The sequence below is a fragment of the Macaca thibetana genome, chromosome 15, assembly GCF_024542745.1.
Source record: "Macaca thibetana thibetana isolate TM-01 chromosome 15, ASM2454274v1, whole genome shotgun sequence".
Taxonomy (NCBI): Eukaryota; Metazoa; Chordata; class Mammalia; order Primates; family Cercopithecidae; genus Macaca; species Macaca thibetana.
The window spans coordinates 34,196,699-34,216,689 of NC_065592.1; the positions used below are offsets into that span (position 1 = coordinate 34,196,699).

The 19,991-nt window shown below is 41.0% G+C and overlaps 1 protein-coding gene across 1 annotated transcript in view; it reads right to left on the bottom strand.

The window, feature by feature from the left end:
* Positions 1-18,718, bottom strand: part of TMEM38B (transmembrane protein 38B) — a 79,770-nt gene extending 61,052 nt beyond the window's left edge. The window contains exons 1-2 of the mRNA XM_050761867.1: positions 18,478-18,718; positions 802-958 (exon numbers count right to left, since the gene is read on the bottom strand). Coding sequence (XP_050617824.1) covers positions 802-958; positions 18,478-18,589 — 269 coding nt within the window. The 5' untranslated portion in view covers positions 18,590-18,718. The remainder of the gene's footprint in view (positions 1-801; positions 959-18,477) is intronic.
* Between the last annotated feature and the right edge of the window lie 1,273 nt (positions 18,719-19,991).

Here is a 19,991-nt window from a genome sequence, read left to right on the forward strand (position 1 = left end):
TTTTGCTCTTATAAGCCCACTTATAAAAACCTCGCTCTGTCTTTGTTCAAGGTCTAGCTTTTTGGAAGTAAATCCACTGAGCCGGTGCATACCTCAAAATAAATATCCTCCTGTATTCACCCATTCTGGTCTCTCTAATCCTCTGCATCCCTCAACAAGCCAAGAGTGCGCCACTGCACTTGCAGTCTTGCACATAGCAAGACTATGCTCAAAAAAAAAAAAAAAAAAAAAAAAAGTACATAAGACAATGGCAGACAATAATTGCTTCTGGGAGAAGATAAGGGGAGACGAAAAAGAAAGAGACATACTTTGCACTTAAAGACTTTGGCATGGCTGGGCGTGGTGGCTCACGCCTGTAATCCCAGCACTTTGGGAGGCCGAGGCAGGCAGATCATCTGAGGTCAGGAGTTCAAGACCAGCCTGGCCAACATGGTGAAACCCCGTCTCTACAAAAATACAAAAATTAGCTGGGCATGGGGGCTGGTACCTGTAATCCCAGCTACTCCAAAGGTTGAGGTGGAAGAATCACTTGAACCCAGGAGGTAGAGGCTGTAGTGAGCTGAGATCATGCCACTGCACTTCAGCCTGGGCAACAGAGCGAGACTCCATCTCAAAAAAAAACAAAAAAAACAAAACAAAACAAAACAAAAAAAACCTTTGGCATTATTTGGGTTCCTCCCTTGCAGATGCATTAACTTCTCAAGCACATAAAATATTGTTCAAAGGAAAAAAATTCATTTTACTAACAATTTACAACACAATTGTTTAAATGTCACATAGGTCACCATAATGGCAGCTTACCAGATTGAAGATGCCAGTAATATGTTAGTGTTGTTTGCGAGAAACTTCAGTGGAGGCTCTGCAAGCAGTAGACAGGATAAAATTCCTCCACCAAAGCAGTGGAGCATAGCAGTAAACCAGCTTGAAATAGGATTCTTCCATGCCAGTGCAGCTGCTCCTGAAATGGTAAAGTAAAATATGGTCTGCGATCATTATATATTTATTAAACAAGCCCCAAAGTACAAGTTGCACTAAACAAATAAACTTCTTAAATTCATAATTTTCAACAACTATTATTCATAGTTGTACCAATCAAAATCATTAAAAACCATATCTTTTATTCTTTAAAGCAAGACTGGAAACATTTTGTTAATGGGTGATTTTTGGCACTTTGGCACCTTTAAAATATGCTGTTCTGTTTAGGCTGTCATTGCCATTTTCCTAGTAATGGATTATTATAAACAATATTCTCACTTATTGCCTCCTTTCATCCCAAACCCTACAGTAAGTACTCCCAGACAGTATGTCAAAGTGATTAAATAAGAAAAATTTATAATCTTAAGTATATTAGAAAATAAAGAAGCTGAAATAAACAAACTAAGCTTTCAACATGACAGGTGAGAAACAGAGTAACAAAATAAACCTAAAGGTGAAAGGTTTCTTAGGAATATATATTTATACTACCTCAACATGAGTCTTAACTAATTACTTATTAATTGTAGAGGGAAATAATAACTTCTGAGTGGGGGAAACCTTGCAGACATCACTGTAAATAACATCAAATGACTGCTGATATGATGCACTGAGAACACATCATCACTTCTGTGGTATCTTTTTTTTTTTTTTTTTTAAGACAGAGTCTCGCTCTGTTCCCCAGGCTGGAATGCAGTGGTACGATCTTGGCTCACCACAACCTCCACCTCCTGAGTTCAAGCAATTCTCCTGCCTCAGCCTCCTGAGTAGCTGGGACTACAGGTGCCTGCCACCATGCCCAGCTAATTTTTGTATTTTTGGTAGAGACGGGGTTTCACTATGTTGGCCAGGCTGGTCTCGAACTCCTGACCTCATGATCCACCCACCTCAGCCTCCCAAAGTGCTGGAATTATAAGCATGAGCCACTGAGCCCGGCCACTTCTATGGTATTTCTAACAAAAATATACAACCTGAACTAATTGAATCAGACAAACCCAAACTGAGGGCTCCTGAGAAAACAAAAACAAAAAACAAACAACAACAACTGGCTTATATTTTTTTAAATGTCAAAAACACCCAAAAAAAGGCCAATAAAACATTCTACATATGAACAATGTCTTTAACTCAAATTGTATTTATTTATTTACTTAATTACTTATTTATTTATTTTTGAGACAGGGTCTCGCTCTGTCGCCCAGGCTGGAGTGCAGTGGAGTGATCTCGGCTCACTGTAACCTCAGCATCCTGAATTCAAGCGAGTCTTGTGCCTCAGTCTCCCGAGTCGCTTGGATTACAGGCAGGTGCCACCATGTCAGGCTAATTTCTGTATTTTTAGTAGAGACAGGGTTCTGCCATGTTGGCCAGGCTGGTCTGGAACTCCTGGGCCTCAAGTGATTCACCCGCCTCAGCCTCCCAAAGTGCTGGGATTACAGGCGTGAGCCACCACACCTGGCTTCCAACTCAAATCATTTTATTTTTAATGTACTGGCATTTAGAAGAGAAAAAAAAAATTTCTCTGTCCTACATTAAGATGTTTGAAATATGCTATCAATAGAATGATTTTCCCCAAAATTCTTAGCAACATTTGTCACACTGAGACCTAAATCTAATTCCAAATATAAGATGTTTAAAATGCAAATAATTACATATGAACTTTAATATCAAAATACTTTCAGCCAGGCATGGTGGCTCACACCTGTAATCACAACACTTTGGTTTGGGAGGCCGAGCTGGCAGGATTGCTTGAGTCCAGGAGGTCAAGACCAGCTTGAGCAACATAGCAAGACCCCCCATCTCTACAAAATATAAAAAATTAGCCAGGCTTGATAGTACACACCTGTAGTCCCAGCTACTCAGGAGGCTAAAGTGGAAGAATCACTTGAGCCCAGGAGTTCCAGGCTGCAGTGAGCCATGACAGTGCCAATGCACTCAGCCTGGACACCAGAGTGAGACCCTGTATCGAAAATAAATAAATAAATAAATACCTTCATCATGAAATGAAAGCTACAAAGAAAAATAAAGTCATGCTCTACTTCCATAAATGCACTTAAAATCACATCTACATAATAATCCCAAATTCTGGCAAAATGAATCATTAAACTATGCTTAAAACAGTTTTATGAACTTACAGTTATAACAAAACTTAGAAATATATTTTGTTAATGCACTACATACATGACTTCTTTATTTTGTTGTACTCAGTCTATTTTAGTTCTAGAGTGTGTCCCTGTTTTTAAGAACTAGTTGCATTGTAGTTATTTTCAAAACAGTTGACATTCAACTTGCTAGGGGCTGACATAACTTCTAGAAAGAAGCATGGGAATGTTCTAGCCTTCTCAAAGCTTCAACTCTACATATTAAGTATTTTTAAATTGCATATTAGTTTACTTTTGATTTAGTCTTTCCCCTTTATAGATTTATCTTCTTTTTAAAAAGAGAGAAAAATGAACAACCCATATGCCTCAAGTATGCTTTTTCATCAAAATTATTTAAAAATAATCACGTAGGCAACAGAGGCTTACAGATTATCTATGACACAATTCAAGGAGTTTTAGATCAAGCTGGGGGGATGTTTTTGGTTTTTACATTTTTAAAATTTTTTCAGGGACAGGGTCTCACTATGTCGGCCAGGCTGGTCTCAAACTCCCGGCCTCAAGTGATCTTCCTGCCTCAGCTCCCAAAGTGCTGGGATTATAGTGTGAGCCACTGCGCCCAGCCTTAGATCAAGTTTGAATCATAGTGGACCAGGTAGATCCACATACTCACCTTGTAGTTATTCCCCAGTTCCTTAATGAGTAATTAGAACCAACATACTTGGCAACTGATTCAATGCCCATATAGATTCTTTGATTTATGGCATGAGGATCAATATGGTAGAATGGATCACATAGAAGCCCCTAGAGATTCCTCTCCTCACCAACAAAGTAACCAAACACAATACCACAAAAATTGGTGCCAAAACCAAAGATGAAAAGGTGGCTATCACATTCCACTAACTTAACTGTTTGATCTAAATATAAGACAGATGGATCTTGGAGAATAGCTAGGAATTATAAACACAGAAAGGTCATGACTGTAATTGCAGCTAGTATTCAAGATGTAGTATTTTTATGGGGTCAAATCAACACAATTCTTACAACTTGGAAGCAAATGCTTTTTTCTTCCTATTAATTTGCAAAAAATCCCAGAAGCACTTTGTGCTTTGTTCAACCATTACAGTCTTGCTTCAGGTCTATGTTAACACTCTTGCTCTCTAAAATAGTCCAGAGATTTTGATCACATTGAGAGATCACACATCACACTGATCTGCACTGATGACATTATACCGGCTGGGTCTGATGAGTGGCAAGTAGCAAGTACTTTAGTTATCTTAATAAGATATATGCAAACCAGAAAGTAGGAAGTTCAAACCCTGCTCCTGGGTTTCTGTTCAGTCCGGAGATAGAAAACACTATTATTTAAATAGAACTCAGTAGGTATAAAATTGTTCACTAGGTTATTGAAAAGGCAAAAAGTAAATACTATGTTATCACAGAGTTCAGTTCCAGAAAGCAGTTACTACTCTGGGGAAGCAAAAAAATAGACTGAAATTATTAAAATTTAGAAACTTGGTAGAGGAACTCTTTAGAGCCCAAACTGAGACCCCTGTGGAGGAAACACTGCTCAGGTGGTGTTCTAGACAGCTCATTTATTTTATTTTATTTTATTTTTTTTTGAGACGGAGTCTTGCTCTGTAGCCCGGGCTGGAGTGCAGTGGCCGGATCTCAGCTCACTGCAAGCTCCGCCTCCCGGGTTTGCGCCATTCTCCTGCCTCAGCCTCCTGAGTAGCTGGGACTACAGGCGCCCGCCACCTCGCCCGGCTAGTTTTTTGTTTTTTTTTTTTTTTTGAGTATTTTTAGTAGAGACGGGGTTTCACTGTGTTAGCCAGGATGGTCTCGATCTCCTGACGTCGTGATCCGCCCGTCTCGGCCTCCCAAAGTGCTGGGATTACAGGCTTGAGCCACCACGCCCGGCCCAGCTCATTTATTACACAAATAAAATACTGAGTTTAAGTTCTTATCCCAAGCTACCTAGCCCATTACTGATACACTCTAAACTAGATGCAGGTCTCCTGACTTTATGAGCTCTTTCTACTACAACATACTTCCTGATTAATATTTTTTGACAGGTCACCCAAATATTCTAACTTTTCTTTCACTTAAAAAATATTAAATAAATTTAAGCAAAATTCTTTAAACTCACAGAAGTAAATTATGAACTGTCATTTCTGAAACATACTGGAGTCAAACCTGGCTTTCTTTTTTCTTTTTTCTTTTTTTTTAAGATAGGGTCTAGTTCTGTCACCCAGGCTGGAGTGCAGTGGCATGATCTCGGCTCACTGCAAACCTCCACCTCCAAGTTCAAGCAATTCTTGTGCCTTAGCCTCCTGAGTAGCTGGGATTACAGGCGCGTGCCACCATGCCCTGTCAATTTTTGTATTTTCAGTAGAGGCAGGGTTTCACCATGTTGGCCAGGCTGGTCTCGAACTCCTGGACTCAAGAGATCCACCCGCCACAGCCTCCCAAAGTGCTGGGATTACAGGCATGAACCCCTGCACATGGCCTTTGGTGCTTCAAATCATGTAACAAAGGGGCAAAGCTTTGGGGAGGGTCATAAATGTTCTCTATTTATCTGCATATTGATTGTGGGTGTGTTTGAAAATCCATTGAGCCGGACATTGATAACTTTTGCACTTTTCCCTGTTTTTACATGGAGATTCATAAAGACATTGCAAAACTGGGCTGCCACCACTGCTGCCACCTTTCCAGGATGCCCAGAACTGATAAATTCTAGACCTATAAACTTGCATCTCCCACAAATTAGAGGAAAGGAACAATGACAAACTTTATTCCAGGATTTAATTCATAGAAATGACAGAAATCATTGGAGAAAATAACCATGTCAAATGATACCTTATTGAGAAATTGCTAATTATTAAAACCAAGAATATTAAATGGGTATGCAAAGGTAAGGCACAGAATAGTAAGAAATTTTGGAATTAACCAGATCTGGAGTCAAGAACTAGCTCCATAACTATAAACTATACGACTTAAGGAAGGTTATTTTATCCCTTTAAACTACTCCTCATCTATAAAATGAGTTAAATAATACCTACCTTACAGGAATGCATGAGGAACAGAATATGCTGAAATGTTCTCCCAGTATCTAAAATCAATCATGCCTACTATTACTGTGTAGAAGGCGCGGTGGCTCACGCCTGTAATCCCAGCACTTTGGGAGGCCAAGGCGGACAGATCACAAGGTCAGGAGATCGAGACCACGGTGAAACCCCGTCTCTACTAAAATACAAAAAATTAGCCGGGCGCGGTGGCGGGCGTCTGTAGTCCCAGCTACTTAGGAGGCGCCTGTAGTCCCAGCTACTCATTCCCAGCTACGCAGGAGAATGGCGTGAACCCGGGAGGCGGAGCTTGCAGTGAGCCGAGATCGCGCCACTGCACTCCAGCCTGGGCGACAGAGCGAGACTCCGTCTCAAAAAAAAAAAAAAAAAAAGGTAGTGCAACCTTATGTGACACTATCAAAAATAAAGAAAAAGCACCAATAAGTCTCTTTAGCGCTATAACAGCATCTTTCATTGTGGTATCCTCAACATCTAATATAATGCCCAATACAGAGTTTCAATGAGTATTTGCTAAAATTAATTATGCATGATTTGAGAGAGGCTAGCAGAATAGTCACATCAGAATTTAGAGTAAAACAATACATTTTGTGTGTAATAGAAATTACTGTAGTCAGGAAGTCTTATACAAAACGGTGGTTTGATGTGAATGTTGGATTGAAAATGTATTTATTTTAATGAAGACTTAAGAGACATTTAAAATGTAAGATAAGATAGATTAAAATTAATGATGTAAACTTTCCATTAAAATGGTTTCTCACTAGCAACCACCAAAACAGCATATTCCAACTTCCTAATAAAATGCCCAGGAGACGGAGAAAAGAAAAAACAGCACCAAGATGGCCGAATAGGAATAGCTCCAGCCTCCAGCTCCCAGTGTGAGTGACACAGAAGACGGGTGATTTCTGCATTTCCAACTGAGGTACCAGGTTCATCTCACTGGGGCGTGTTGGACTGTGGAGGCAGGACAGTGGGCGTAGCCCAACAAGTGAGAGCCAAAGCAGGGCGAGGCATCGCCTCACCAGGGAAGCACAAGGGGGAAGGGAATTCCCTTCCCTAGCCAAGGGAAACCGTGACACACAACACCTGGAAAATCGGGTTGCTCCCACCCTAATACTACGCTCTACCAAGGGTCTTAGCAAAGGGCACACCAGGAGATTATATCCTACACCTGGCTCGGAGGGTCCGGCGCCCACGGAGCCTCCCTCATTGCTAGCACAGCAGTCTGAGATCTAACTGCAAGGTGGCAGCGAGGCTGGGGGAGGGGCGCCCGCCGTTAGTGAGGCTTAAGTAGGTAAACAAAGCCTCCAGGAAGCTGGAACTGGGTGGGGCCCACCAAAGCTCAAGCAGGCTGGCCTGCCTCTGTAGACTCCACCTCTGGGGACAGGGCATTGCCAAACAAAAGGCAATAGAAACCTCTGCAATTGTAAATGTCCCTGTCTGACAGCTTTGAAGAAAGTAGTGGTTTTCCCAGCACGGAGTTTGAGATCTGAGAACGGACAGATTGTTGAGTCTCAGGACTCAAGTGGGTCCCTGACCGCTGAGTAGCCTAACTGGGAGACATCCCCCACTAGTGGCAGACTCACACCTCACACCTCACATGGCCGGGTACACCTCTGAGATGAAGCTTCCAGAGGACCAATCAGACAGCAACATTTGCTGTTCACCAACATTCACTCTTCTGCAGCCTCCATTGCTGATACCCAGGCAAACAGGGTCTGGAGTGGGCCTGGAGCAAACTCCAACAGACCTGCAGCTGAGGGTCCTGACTGTTAGAAGGAAAAATAACAAACAGAAAGGACATCCACACCAAAACCCCATCTGTATGTCACAATCATCAAAGACCAAAAAGGTACATAAAACCACAAAGATGGGGAAAAGCAGCACAGAAAAGCTGGAAATTCTAAAAATCGCAGCACGTCTCCCCCTCCAAAGGAACACAGCTCCTCGCCAGCAGTGGAACAAAGCTGGACAGAGAATGACCTTGACGAGTTGAGAGAAGAAGACTTCAAACAATCGAACTTCTCCGAGCTAAAGGAGGAATTATGAATCCAGCGCAAAGAAACTACAAACCTTGAAAAAAGATTTGACAAATGGCTAACTAGAATAACCAATGCAGAGAAGTCCATAAACGAACTGATAGAGATGAAAACCATGACATGAGAACTACGTGACAAATGCACAAGCTTCAGTAACCGAATCGATCAACTGGAAGAAAGGGTACCAGTGATTGAAGATCAAATGAATGAAATGAAATGAGAAGAGAAGTTTAGAGGAAAAAGAGTAAAAATAAATGAACAAAGCCTCCAAGAAATATGGGACTATGTGAAAAGACCAAATCTACGCCTGATTGGTGTACCTGAAAGTGGCGGGGAGAACGGAATCAAGTTGGAAAACACTCTGCAGGATATCATCCAGGAGAATTTTCCCAACCTAGCAAGGCAGGCCAACATTCAAATTCAGGAAACACAGCGAACGCCACAAAGATACTCCTCGAGAAGTGCAACTCCAAGGCACATAATTGTCAGATTCACCAAAGTTGAAATGAAGCAAAAAATGTTAAGGGCAGCCAGAGAGAAAGGTTCGGTTACCCACAAAGGGAAGCCCATCAGACTAACAGCGGATCTCTCAGCAGAAACTCTAAAAGCCAAAAGAGAGTACGGGCCAATATTCAACATTCTTAAGAATTTTCAACCCAGAATTTCATATCCAGCCAAACTAAGTTTCGTGAGTGAAGGAGAAATAAAATCCTTTGCAGAGAAGCAAATGCTTAGAGATTTTGTCACCACCTGGCCTGCCCTACAAGAGCTCCTGAAGGAAGCACTAAACATGGAAAGGAACAACCGGTACCAGCCACTGCAAAAACATGCCAAAATGTAAAGACCATCGATGCTAGGAAGAAACTGCATCAACTAACAAGCAAAATAACCAGCTAACATCATAATGACAGGATCAAATTCACACATAACAATATTAACCTTAAATGTAAATGGGCTAAATGCTCCAATTAAAACACACAGGTTGGCAAATTGGAAAAAGAGTCAAGACCCATCAATTTGCCGTATCCAGGAAACCCATCTCACGTGCAGGCACACATAGGCTCAAAATAAAGGGATGGAAGAGGATTTACCAAGCAAAGGGAAAACAAAAAAAGGCAGGGATTGCAATCCTAGTCTCTGACAAAACAGACTTTAAACCAACAAAGATCAAAAGAGACAAACAAGGCCATTACATAATGGTAAAGGGATCAATTCAACAAGAAGAGCTAACTATCCTAAATATATATGCACCCAATACAGGAGCACCCAGATTCATAAAGCAAGTCCTTAGAGACTTACAAAGAGACTTAGACTCCCACACAGTAATACTGGGAGACTTTAACACCCCACTGTCAACATTAGACAGATCAACGAGACAGAAAGTTAACAAGGATATCCAGGGATTGAACTCATCTCTGCACCAAGCAGACCTAATAGACATCTACAGAACTCTCCACCCCAAATCAACAGAATATACATTCTTCTCAGCAACACGTCACACTTATTCCAAAATTGACCACATAGTTGGAAGTAAAGCATACCTCAGCAAATGTCAAAGAACAGAAATTACAACAAACTGTCTCTCAGACCACAGTGCAATCAAACTAGAACTCAGGATTAAGAAACTCAATCAAAACCGCTCAACTACATGGAATCTGAACAACCTGCTCCTGAATGACTACTGGACACGTAACAAAATGAAGGCAGAAATAAAGATGTTCTCTGAAACCAATGAGAACAAAGATACAACATACCAGAATCTCTGGGACACAATTAAAGCAGTGTGTAGTGGGAAATTTATAGCACTAAATGCCCACAAGAGAAAGCAGGAAAGATCTAAAATTGACACCCTAACATCACAATTAAAAGAACTGGAGAAGCAAGAGCAAACACATTCAAAAGCTAGCAGAAGGCAAGAAATAACTAAGATCAGAGCAGAACTGAAGAAGATAGAGACACAAAAAACCCTTCAAAAAAAATCAATGAATCCAGGAGCTGGTTTTTTGAAAAGATCAACAAAATTGATAGACCGCCAGCAAGACTAATAAAGAAGAAAAGAGAGAAGAATCAAATAGACTCAACAAAAAAATGATAAAGGGGATATAACCACCGACCCCAAAGCAATACAAACTATCATCAGAGAATACTATAAACACCTCTATGCAAATAAACTAGAAAACCTAGAAGAAATGGATAAATTCCTGGACACATACACTCTCCCAAGACTAAACCAGGAAGAAGTTGAATCCCTGAACAGACCAATAACAGGCTCTGAAATTGAGGCAGTAATTAACAGCCTACCAACCAAAAAAAAGTCCAGGACCAGACTGATTCACAGCTGAATTCTACCAGAGGTACAAGGAGAAGCTGGTACCATTCCTTCTGAAATTATTCCAATCAATAGAAAAAGAGGAAATCCTCCCTAACTCATTTTATGATACCAACATCATCCTGATACCAAAGCCTGGCAGAGACACAACAAAAAAAGAGAATTTTAGATCAATATCCCTGATGAACATCAATGCAAAAATCCTCAATAAAATACTGGCAACCCGATTCCAGCAGCATATCAAAAAGCTTATCCACCATGATCAGGTGGGCTTCATTCCTGGGATGCAAGGCTGGTTCAACATACGCAAATCAATAAACGTAATCCATCATATAAACAGAACCAAAGACAAAAACTACATGATTATCTCAATAGATGCAGAGAAGGCCTTTGACAAAATTCAACAGCCCTTCATGCTAAAAACTCTCAATAAATTCGGTATTGATGGAACATATCTCAAAATAATAAGAGCTATTTATGGCAAACCCACAGACAATATCATACTGAATGGGCAAAAACTGGAAGCATTCCCCTTGAAAACTGGCACAAGACAGGGATGCCCTCTCACCACTCTTATTCAACAGTGTTGGAAGTTCTGGCCAGGGCAATCAGGCAAGAGAAAGAAATAAAGGGTATTCAGTTAGGAAAAGAGGAAGTCAAATTGTCCCTGTTTGCAGATGACATGAGGGTATATTTAGAAAACCCCATCATCTCAGCCCAAAATCTCCTTAAGCTGATAAGCAACTTCAGCAAAGTCTCAGGATACAAAATCAATGTGCAAAAGTCACTAGCATTCTTATACACCAATAACAGACAGACAGCCAAATCATGAGTGAACTCCCATTCACAATTGCTTCAAAGAGAATATAATACCTAGGAATCCAACTTACAAGGGATGTGAAGGACCTCTTCAAGGAGAACTACAAACCACTGCTCAACGAAATAAAAGAGGACACAAACAAATGGAATAACATTCCATGCTCGTGGATAGGAAGAATCAATATCGTGAAAATGGCCATACTGCCCAAGGTAATTTATAAATTCAATGCCATCCCCATTAAGCTACCAATGACTTTCTTCACAGAATTGGAAAAAACTGCTTTAAAGTTCATATGGAACCAAAAAAGAGCCCACATTGCCAAGACAGTCCCAAGTCAAAAGAACAAAGCTGGAGGCATCACACTGCCTGACTTCAAACTATACTACAAGGCTACAGTAACCAAAACAGCACGGTACTGGTACCGAAGCAGAGATATAGACCAATGGAACACAACAGAGCTCTCAGAAATAATACCACACATCTACAACCATCTGATCTTTGACAAACCTGACAAAAACAAGAAATGGGGAAAGGATTCTCTATTTAATAAATGGTGCTGGGAAAACTAGCTAGCTATATGTAGAAAGCTGAAATTGGATCCCTTCCTTACACCGTATATAAAAATTAATTCAAGATGGATTAGAGACATAAATGTTAGACCTAAAACCATACAAACCCTAGAAGAAAACCAAGGCAATACCATTCAGGATATAGGCATGGGCAAGGACTTCATGTCTAAAACACCAAAAGCAATGGTAACAAAAGCCAAAATTGACAAATGGGATCTAATTAAACTAAAGAGCTTCTGCACAGCAAAAGAAACTACCATCAGAGTGAACAGGTAACCTACAGAATGGGAGAAAATTTTTGCAATCTACTCATCTGACACAGGGCTAATATCCAGAACCTACAAAGAACTCAAACACATTTACAAGAAAAAAAAAAAACATCAAAAAGTGGGCAAAGGATATGAACAGACACTTCTCAAAAGAAGACATTTATGCAGCCAACAGACACATGAAAAAATGCTCATCATCACTAGCCATCAGAGAAATGCAAATCAAAACCACAATGAGATACCATCTCACACCAGTTAGAATGGCCATCATTAAAAAGTCAGGAAACAACAGGTGCTGGAGAGGATGTGGAGAAATAGGAACACTTTTACACTGTTGGTGGGAGGGTAAACTAGTTCAACCATTGTGGAAGACAGTGTGACGATTCATCAAGGATCTAGAACTAGAAATACCATTTGACCCAGCCATCCCACTACTGGGTATATACCCAAAGGATTATAAATCATGCTACTATAAAGACACACGCACACGTATGTTTATTGCGGCACTATTCACAATAGCAAAGACTTGGAATCAACCCAAATGTCCATCAGTGACAGATTGGATTAAGAAAATGTGGCACATATGTACCATGGAATACTATTCAGCCATAAAAAAAGGATGATTTCATGTCCTTTGTAGGGACATGGATGCAGCTGGAAACGATCATTCTGAGCAAACTATCACAAGAACAGAAAACCAAACACCGCATGTTCTCACTCATAGGTGGGAATTGAACAATGAGAACACTTGGACACAGGAAGGGGAACATCTCACGCCGGGGCCTGTTGTGGGGTAGGGGGAGAGGGGAGCAATAGCATTAGGAGATATACCTAATGTAAATGACGAGTTAATGGGTGCAGCACACCAACATGGCACATGTATACATATGTAACAAACCTGCACGTTGTGCACATGTGCCCTAGAACTTAAAGTATAATAAAAAAGAAAAAACAAACAAACAAACAAGAAAACTTACACTATTAGCCCAGACTGAAAACTATAGCCAATCACACGCCAGGGTTCAGGAGGATTCACATGTTTGTTCACAAGACAAATGGAAGTAAACAAAGAAAAAAATTAATCCCACTTGTTACATTACCTGATGTCTTTTATGTCTTTGCTTATGAAGCAAAAGTTACAGAGAAGGGTGGAGGAGTATTATCTTTCCTGGGATTTTAAAGCCTAAAACCTGAACCAAACAAAAATGGGATGCAGTCCTTCACACCTTAGGCAGAAAAGAGTTAATCCCCTTTCTCATTTTGCCTCCGGTGGCATTTTTTAAGATCTAGGCAGACAGTACAAATGATCCGATATAAATGGTGGGAAAGTAGGGGGTGAGGTACTGGCAGTGGTAGAGTACATACCAAAACAAAGTCTCAAGGAGTAACACGTCTGAGAGGGTAAAGATATGAAGAACTCCGGTAGTAGTATATATATGAATTATAGTTTACTGTAGGTGTGAGTTCTAGAGAATCAATCACTGGGGGGACAGGAAAAAGTTGCCAATTAAGTAACGCATACATATTCTACATAAAAATCTAAAAGAAATGGTGTTGAAATAGGAGGAATACACACATATTAGCTTCAGTTCTGAATATGAAAAAGGAATGCTGACCACATAAATAGAGAGTAATACAAGCTACTCACTCCATCTACTGACAGCCTGAACAAATGTATCTTATTCAAAATGAGTTAGAAGAAAAAAAGACATATATGGGGTGTAAAAAAATTACTATAGGACATAAAGTGATTAAGATTCAGAAGATTCAAGTGAAATAGATAACATTTAAGAATTAGCTACTAGAGAATCCAGAGAAATTTTCTACAATATAATGTAAACATTTACTCCAATAGATTTGGAAGTCTAAAAGAAATAGATGATGCCTGAGAGAGATATAAATTACCAAAACGACTTAAGTCTGGATTGGAAAAAAAATAAGATTTACCCATTAAAATATACCAAGAAACATAAAACTACATAGTTGAAGTCTACCAAATATCAAAGAACAAGCCTATTAAATAAACCATCCCAAGCTTAAAAAATGGAAAGCTTCCCATTCTATTTTACAAAAACAGCATAACCTTGGGCCCAAACTGAGGGTCACACAATAAAATAACCTAATAGGCTCATTTCTATTATAAACATAAATGCAAAAATTTTACATGAAGTACTGCCAAATCAAAATCCCTAATGAATTAAAATAATGTATCAAGTAGTTTAGTCCAAGAATATAAGGATGATTCATCATTTTTAAAAAATGTAATACTGTAATTCACTATATTACATTTTTAAATGGGAAACACAATATGATCTCAATAGATTTTGAAAAAAAAAAAAATAGCACTTGATAAACTATGTCACCTTCACCAGATGGTGTAAAGATATAGGGATAATCCTAGAAAGTTGGGAATAAAGAAAAACTTCCTTAAAAGTGTCCTTCATAAAAACCTATAGCAAACATCACTCTTGAGAAAACTTTAAAAGCTTTCTCTTTAAATTCAGGAATATTAGGAGTAAGACAAAGTCACCCACTATCATTAGTATTCAACAAAACACACTTCAATATAAAGAGGCTAGAAAAAAAAAAATAGAACTCGGGTTCTTGGCTACAAGCAACAAAAACCAACAAACTTAAGCCATAAATAATTCATTGGAAGGATTTCAGTAGCTCACAGAAAAAAATAAATAAATAAAAATAAGAGGCTAATGAAAACAAACAAGAGGCCGGGCGCGGTGGCTCAAGCCTGTAATCCCAGCACTTTGGGAGGCCGAGAGGGGCGGATCACGAGGTCAGGAGACCGAAACCATCCTGGCTAACACGGTGAAACCCCGTCTCTATTAAGAAATACAAAAAACTAGCCGGGCGAGGTGGCGGACGCCTGTAGTCCCAGCTACTCGGGAGTCTGAGGCCGGAGAATGGCGTGAACCCGGGAGGCGGAGCTTGCAGTGAGCTGAGATCCGGCCACTGCACTCCAGCCTGGGCGACAGAGCGAGACTCCGTCTCAAAAAAAAAAAAAAAGAAAACAAACAAGAACTAAGGACACTCAAGAGGTCTATGCAGGAGGGATGATCTTAGTAAAGGTCGAGAGCAGAACCAGTTCAGTGAGCTTAGAGCCTACTCTGTTGAGACCACTGAGTTCCAACTGTTCTATCCAGCCATGATCATACTTGCAAAGGAACATCTATACAACAGAAAATACTGCAGATAGATTAAGAACCTATACTTTTTTAGAACTATAGAATTTAAAAAAAAAAAAGATCAAGGAGGAGTATTTTTATAACCTTAGGCCTGAGAAAGCCCTTCTTAAAATACACAAATCCCAATAGTGACATAGGAGAAAAAAATTAATAGATTTTTTATGAAAAAGTAAAAATACTATGAAATTGTTTAAACTTCTGCCATAAAAGACAATATAAACAAAGCTAAAAGATAGCAAGAGTTATGCGGAAAAAGGACTACAGACATAAACAGAATTAATATCCATGATCCACAAAGAGAGTCAACAGAAGACAACAGCCTACAGCCCAATAAGAAAATGGACAAAAAAAAAATCAAGCAATTTACAGGAAATACAAATGACCAATAAGAGGCACAAACTCATCAGTACCATGACAAATGTAAATGAAAAATTGTTTTCTGATCATCAGAATGGCAAGATATTGAAGACCAATAATAGAACTGTCAAAGGAAATGGGCAGTCTAACACACTTCAGGTAAAAGGCTAAACAGGTACACTGTTCACTCTTGCGTCTGAATTCTATCATTTTTACCTCTTTACAAGTACTGGTACTGTCTGATACTATATTAGTATTCAATAATCACGTGGTTCTCAATTTTTGGAATCTCAGGAGCCCTCTACATCCCTAAAAATTAGCAAACAGATTAATGGTTGCCAAGGATGGGGGACAGCTTACACAAAAGTGCAGGAAGGAATTTGGGGTGGGTGAGAAAACTGTTCAGTATCTTGATTGTGATGGTGGTTAAATGACTGTATGTGTCTGTCCAAAAACACAGAACTTTGTATTAAAAATGGTGAATAGACTCTATGTAAATTATATCTTTTAAACAATCTGACTTAAATTCTTTGAGAACCCCAAAGGGTTTTGTTTATGTTGGTTACAAGTATCAATACTTAGCATCTTAGGAATTATAACTGAGAAAATTTTAAATAGTTGTGGAGGCTAAAGCAACTCCAACATCCGCCATGTTGACTTATGATTAACCCCAGTTCTGGGATTGCTTCTAAGATTTATATTTTATCTACTGTTCCTTGTGTAAAAGCATATACTTACCAATCTTGCCCTTAGGTCAAACAACCTTAACGCTATTTCACTTACCATAAATTCTGCCCTTAAGCAACTGTCCTACACATCCCTGGTTGGGGGTTGGGGGTCGGGTAATGGGGGTGATCCACCATCTTCTTGGGGCCACCCAAGACATGGCTTCTGTTCTTAAGTCCCTTTCAAAGGTTTCTTTCTGAGAAACTGAATTCCTCAGCCTTTCAGCTTCCTTAGCCTTTGCGGGTAGGACTGCATAGACCTGTCCACTATGCAACAATTGTTTTCCATGTTTTCATTTTTTAAAAAGTACATGTATTAAATGTTAACATAAATAATGTGTTCTTCCAGCCTGGCCAACATGGCGAAACCCCGTCTCAACTACTAAAAATACAAAAATTAGCCGAACGTGGTGGCAGGCGACTATAATCCCAGCTACTCGGGAGGCTGAGGCAGGGAGCATTGCTTGAACCCGGGAGGCAGAGGTTGCAGCAGGGAGCCAAGATCGCGCCACTGCGCTTCTGCCTGGGCGACAGAGAGGCTCTGTCTCAAAAACAGTAATAATAATTATTATAATGTATTCCTTATGAAAAATAACTTTTCTAAAACAAAAAACATTTAGTGAGAAGAATCACACTGTTGTACATTTTAACAAATGTCTGGCTTCAAATAGAAAACTGTTAGATTCTCATATCTACTTCCTTATGTTACAGTATCACAACTCAGCCTCTGGAAAACTCCACTGTACACTTTTGGAAAAATGAGAGTGACAAAGATAACATCTGCATATTATTATAAAAGTAATTTTAAACTGGCAGTGTCAGAGAATCCCATGGGTCCCTGGACCACAATTTGAACATCTGATTCAGCCTATACCAAAAAAAAATTTTTTTAATCAAATTCTGAACATGTAGTAGCAACAAAACTTTTTTTTCAAATCAAGGAAATAATATCTTATGCAGATAATGTGTTCTACTTTAATACAGTAATACCATCCTTACCCAGGTCAAAATTTGTATCAATGATTTAAACTGAGCTACAAACTTCAACGTAAATGAAAAATATTTCTGAGGTCTAATGAGTTTTTAAAACCAGTAAGCAGTCCATAAAAAAGGTACAGCATCATCCTCCAGACCTCACTCATCAACTATCTGTAGGGCAAGGCGACGAAAGACAGCAAGAACACAAAGAAAGTAGGCAAAGAAATGCCTGACCTCAAAGAAAGAAGAGGTCCATACAACTAAAAGGACAGTAGAATAACTACAAAAGTAAAGCAGTATTAGAGCAAACGCACCCTGGTGTAAAATCCAATAAAATACAACTACTGTCCCTTGATCGCATTGCTGAAAGAACTCAAAATGCTGTTTCAAGGATATATCCCCGTTCTGCAGATAGTCAAGCTATGCCAGGTAACTCTTACTTGTACTGTGTTCGTAGTGACTGGGAAAAGGGGAACGCACTCGCTTCTCACATGCTAGGCAGGATGTCAGGACACTGCGTGAAGGGGAATCCTGGTCTGGCTACAGGAGGCTTTTTGTTTCAGTGCTTGTACAACTTTCGTAACTGGAGAGTAGTCCGCAACCATCTATTACTCCAAGAGACTAAGTCAGAAACCTGCTGTCTCCTCCCGTGACTTTCAAACACTGTGCGAGCGAGTGGCGGTACGGCCAGGAGGCCGCGCAAGCCCTGGGCTGGCGCGGGTAACTATGGTTCCGAAACGCGGCGGCGGCTTCTGTCAGTCCTGGGACTTCTGCTGGCGGTTGGCAGGGTCCACCCCGCTCGTCCCGACTGCGGGGTCGCGGACCCCAGGTCACGCCTCCTTTGACAAGTACTAGAGCCTCCGTCCTCCCCGGCCCGTTTCCCCATCTGCACTCAGGAAGTCGGACCTACCGGCCCTTGGCGCCCCTCCAACTCTACCATCGAACTGTCTGGGCTAGCGGCCACTCAGCCGCCCACCCGACTTAGACGGTCCTCGCCGTCAGGGGCACTCTGAGGGGCCCGGCCCGCGGCGCCCCGCACTCACCCGGCTGACGTTTCACCGCCATCACTGACACTAGATAGTGCGCGATGTCAAAAAAGGGAAACATGGACGTGCGGGAGAAGGCCAAAGCCAAGTCGTCCCATGGAGAGTCCATAACGACCACCGACCGCGGCAACCGAAGCAGCCCCGGCGACTGGTTCCCCGCGCGCGCACAGTGAAGGGTAGCAGAGCGGACACCCACAGCCGGCAGCACCTCCGCGCCGGCTCCAGCCCTGCGCGTGCGCCCTGGCGCAGGGGGGGGCGGGGCCGCTCGTCGCGGGAGCCGCATGCTCACTGGCGCCAGGCGGGTGGGCGGGGCGAGCGGGTTCCCGGCAGCTGCAGCAGGCTCGGCCTGGGTTCTCCTAATAAGGGTCCAGCGTCTTCCCCATCCTGGGCGCGGCGCAGGACCTGAAGAGTATGCAAATGAACGAAACACGGTCCTCAAGGGGAGACGCTCAGAGTTGGATTTATTTCTGTAAATTGATGTCATTCACCTAACATTTATCGAGCAACCACAGTGCAAGTCACACTGACTTACTGGAGATATAAAAATAAAACAGTAATATCCTGCCCTCAAGAACTATGCCTTCCCTGAAAGATATTTTTTATAAAAAGAGATAAAACGCACATAATGGTACAAAAGCAAGTACTGAGAGGTAAAGCTGCCGTGCGAGAGCAGTTCCGAGACGAAGATTACAATTCTAGGAAGTGGGTAAAGTGACATGTGAGCCGGACTTTAAAAGTTAAGTGAGAAGCAAAAGCTAGGTGGGAGATGGAGGCGGGTGTTTTGGGTTGACTACGAAGTGAGAAATGAGGTTGGGAAAAGTCCCCGAATGGCAGACAAAGCCAGGCAGTTTGGCTCCAGAGGTTAAATTCTTGATCAATCAATATGTTATGCGCAGAGCCAGAATCCCTTCTCCTAATCATTACGCTAACCGGGTTGTTTGGTGGAGGATGAGGGCGTGGAGGTGCAACCAAGCAACAAGATTAAGAATAGATTGATGAGAAGCGACTGACAACGGAAAATCGGAGGGTATTCACTGGTCCAACCAAAAGGTAGTGGAGGCTGTGGCAGCAGAAATTGAGACCAATTGTGGGAAATATGGGTAGAAGCAAAATACCGTCAGTGAGTGTCAGTCTGTACAGGCCGGAAAGGCAGCATTTGTCAAAGAAAATGAGGAACAGGTGGGTAGGAGGATTGTGGTTGCATTCTGATAAATAGGAAACAAGAAGGAGTAGGTTTGGGTAAGAAAAAAACTAGCTTGGCACACTTTTATTTGATGTGTGAACAGAACATGCTGGCACCAGGAAATTGGAGAAACGTGATTAGCTGCTAGGTAGGCGAGGCAGCTTCACAGGAGTATGCACTACAAGAGGAGAATTTTTTTATCTGAATATTTATTCATTAATTTTAATTCATTTAACAAAATGTTTTTTGCGTGCCTACTATGTAGCCAGCATTTTGCTGGATGTCAGAAGTACTGCCCTAACACTAAGTGTTTAAAACGCAAGAAAAT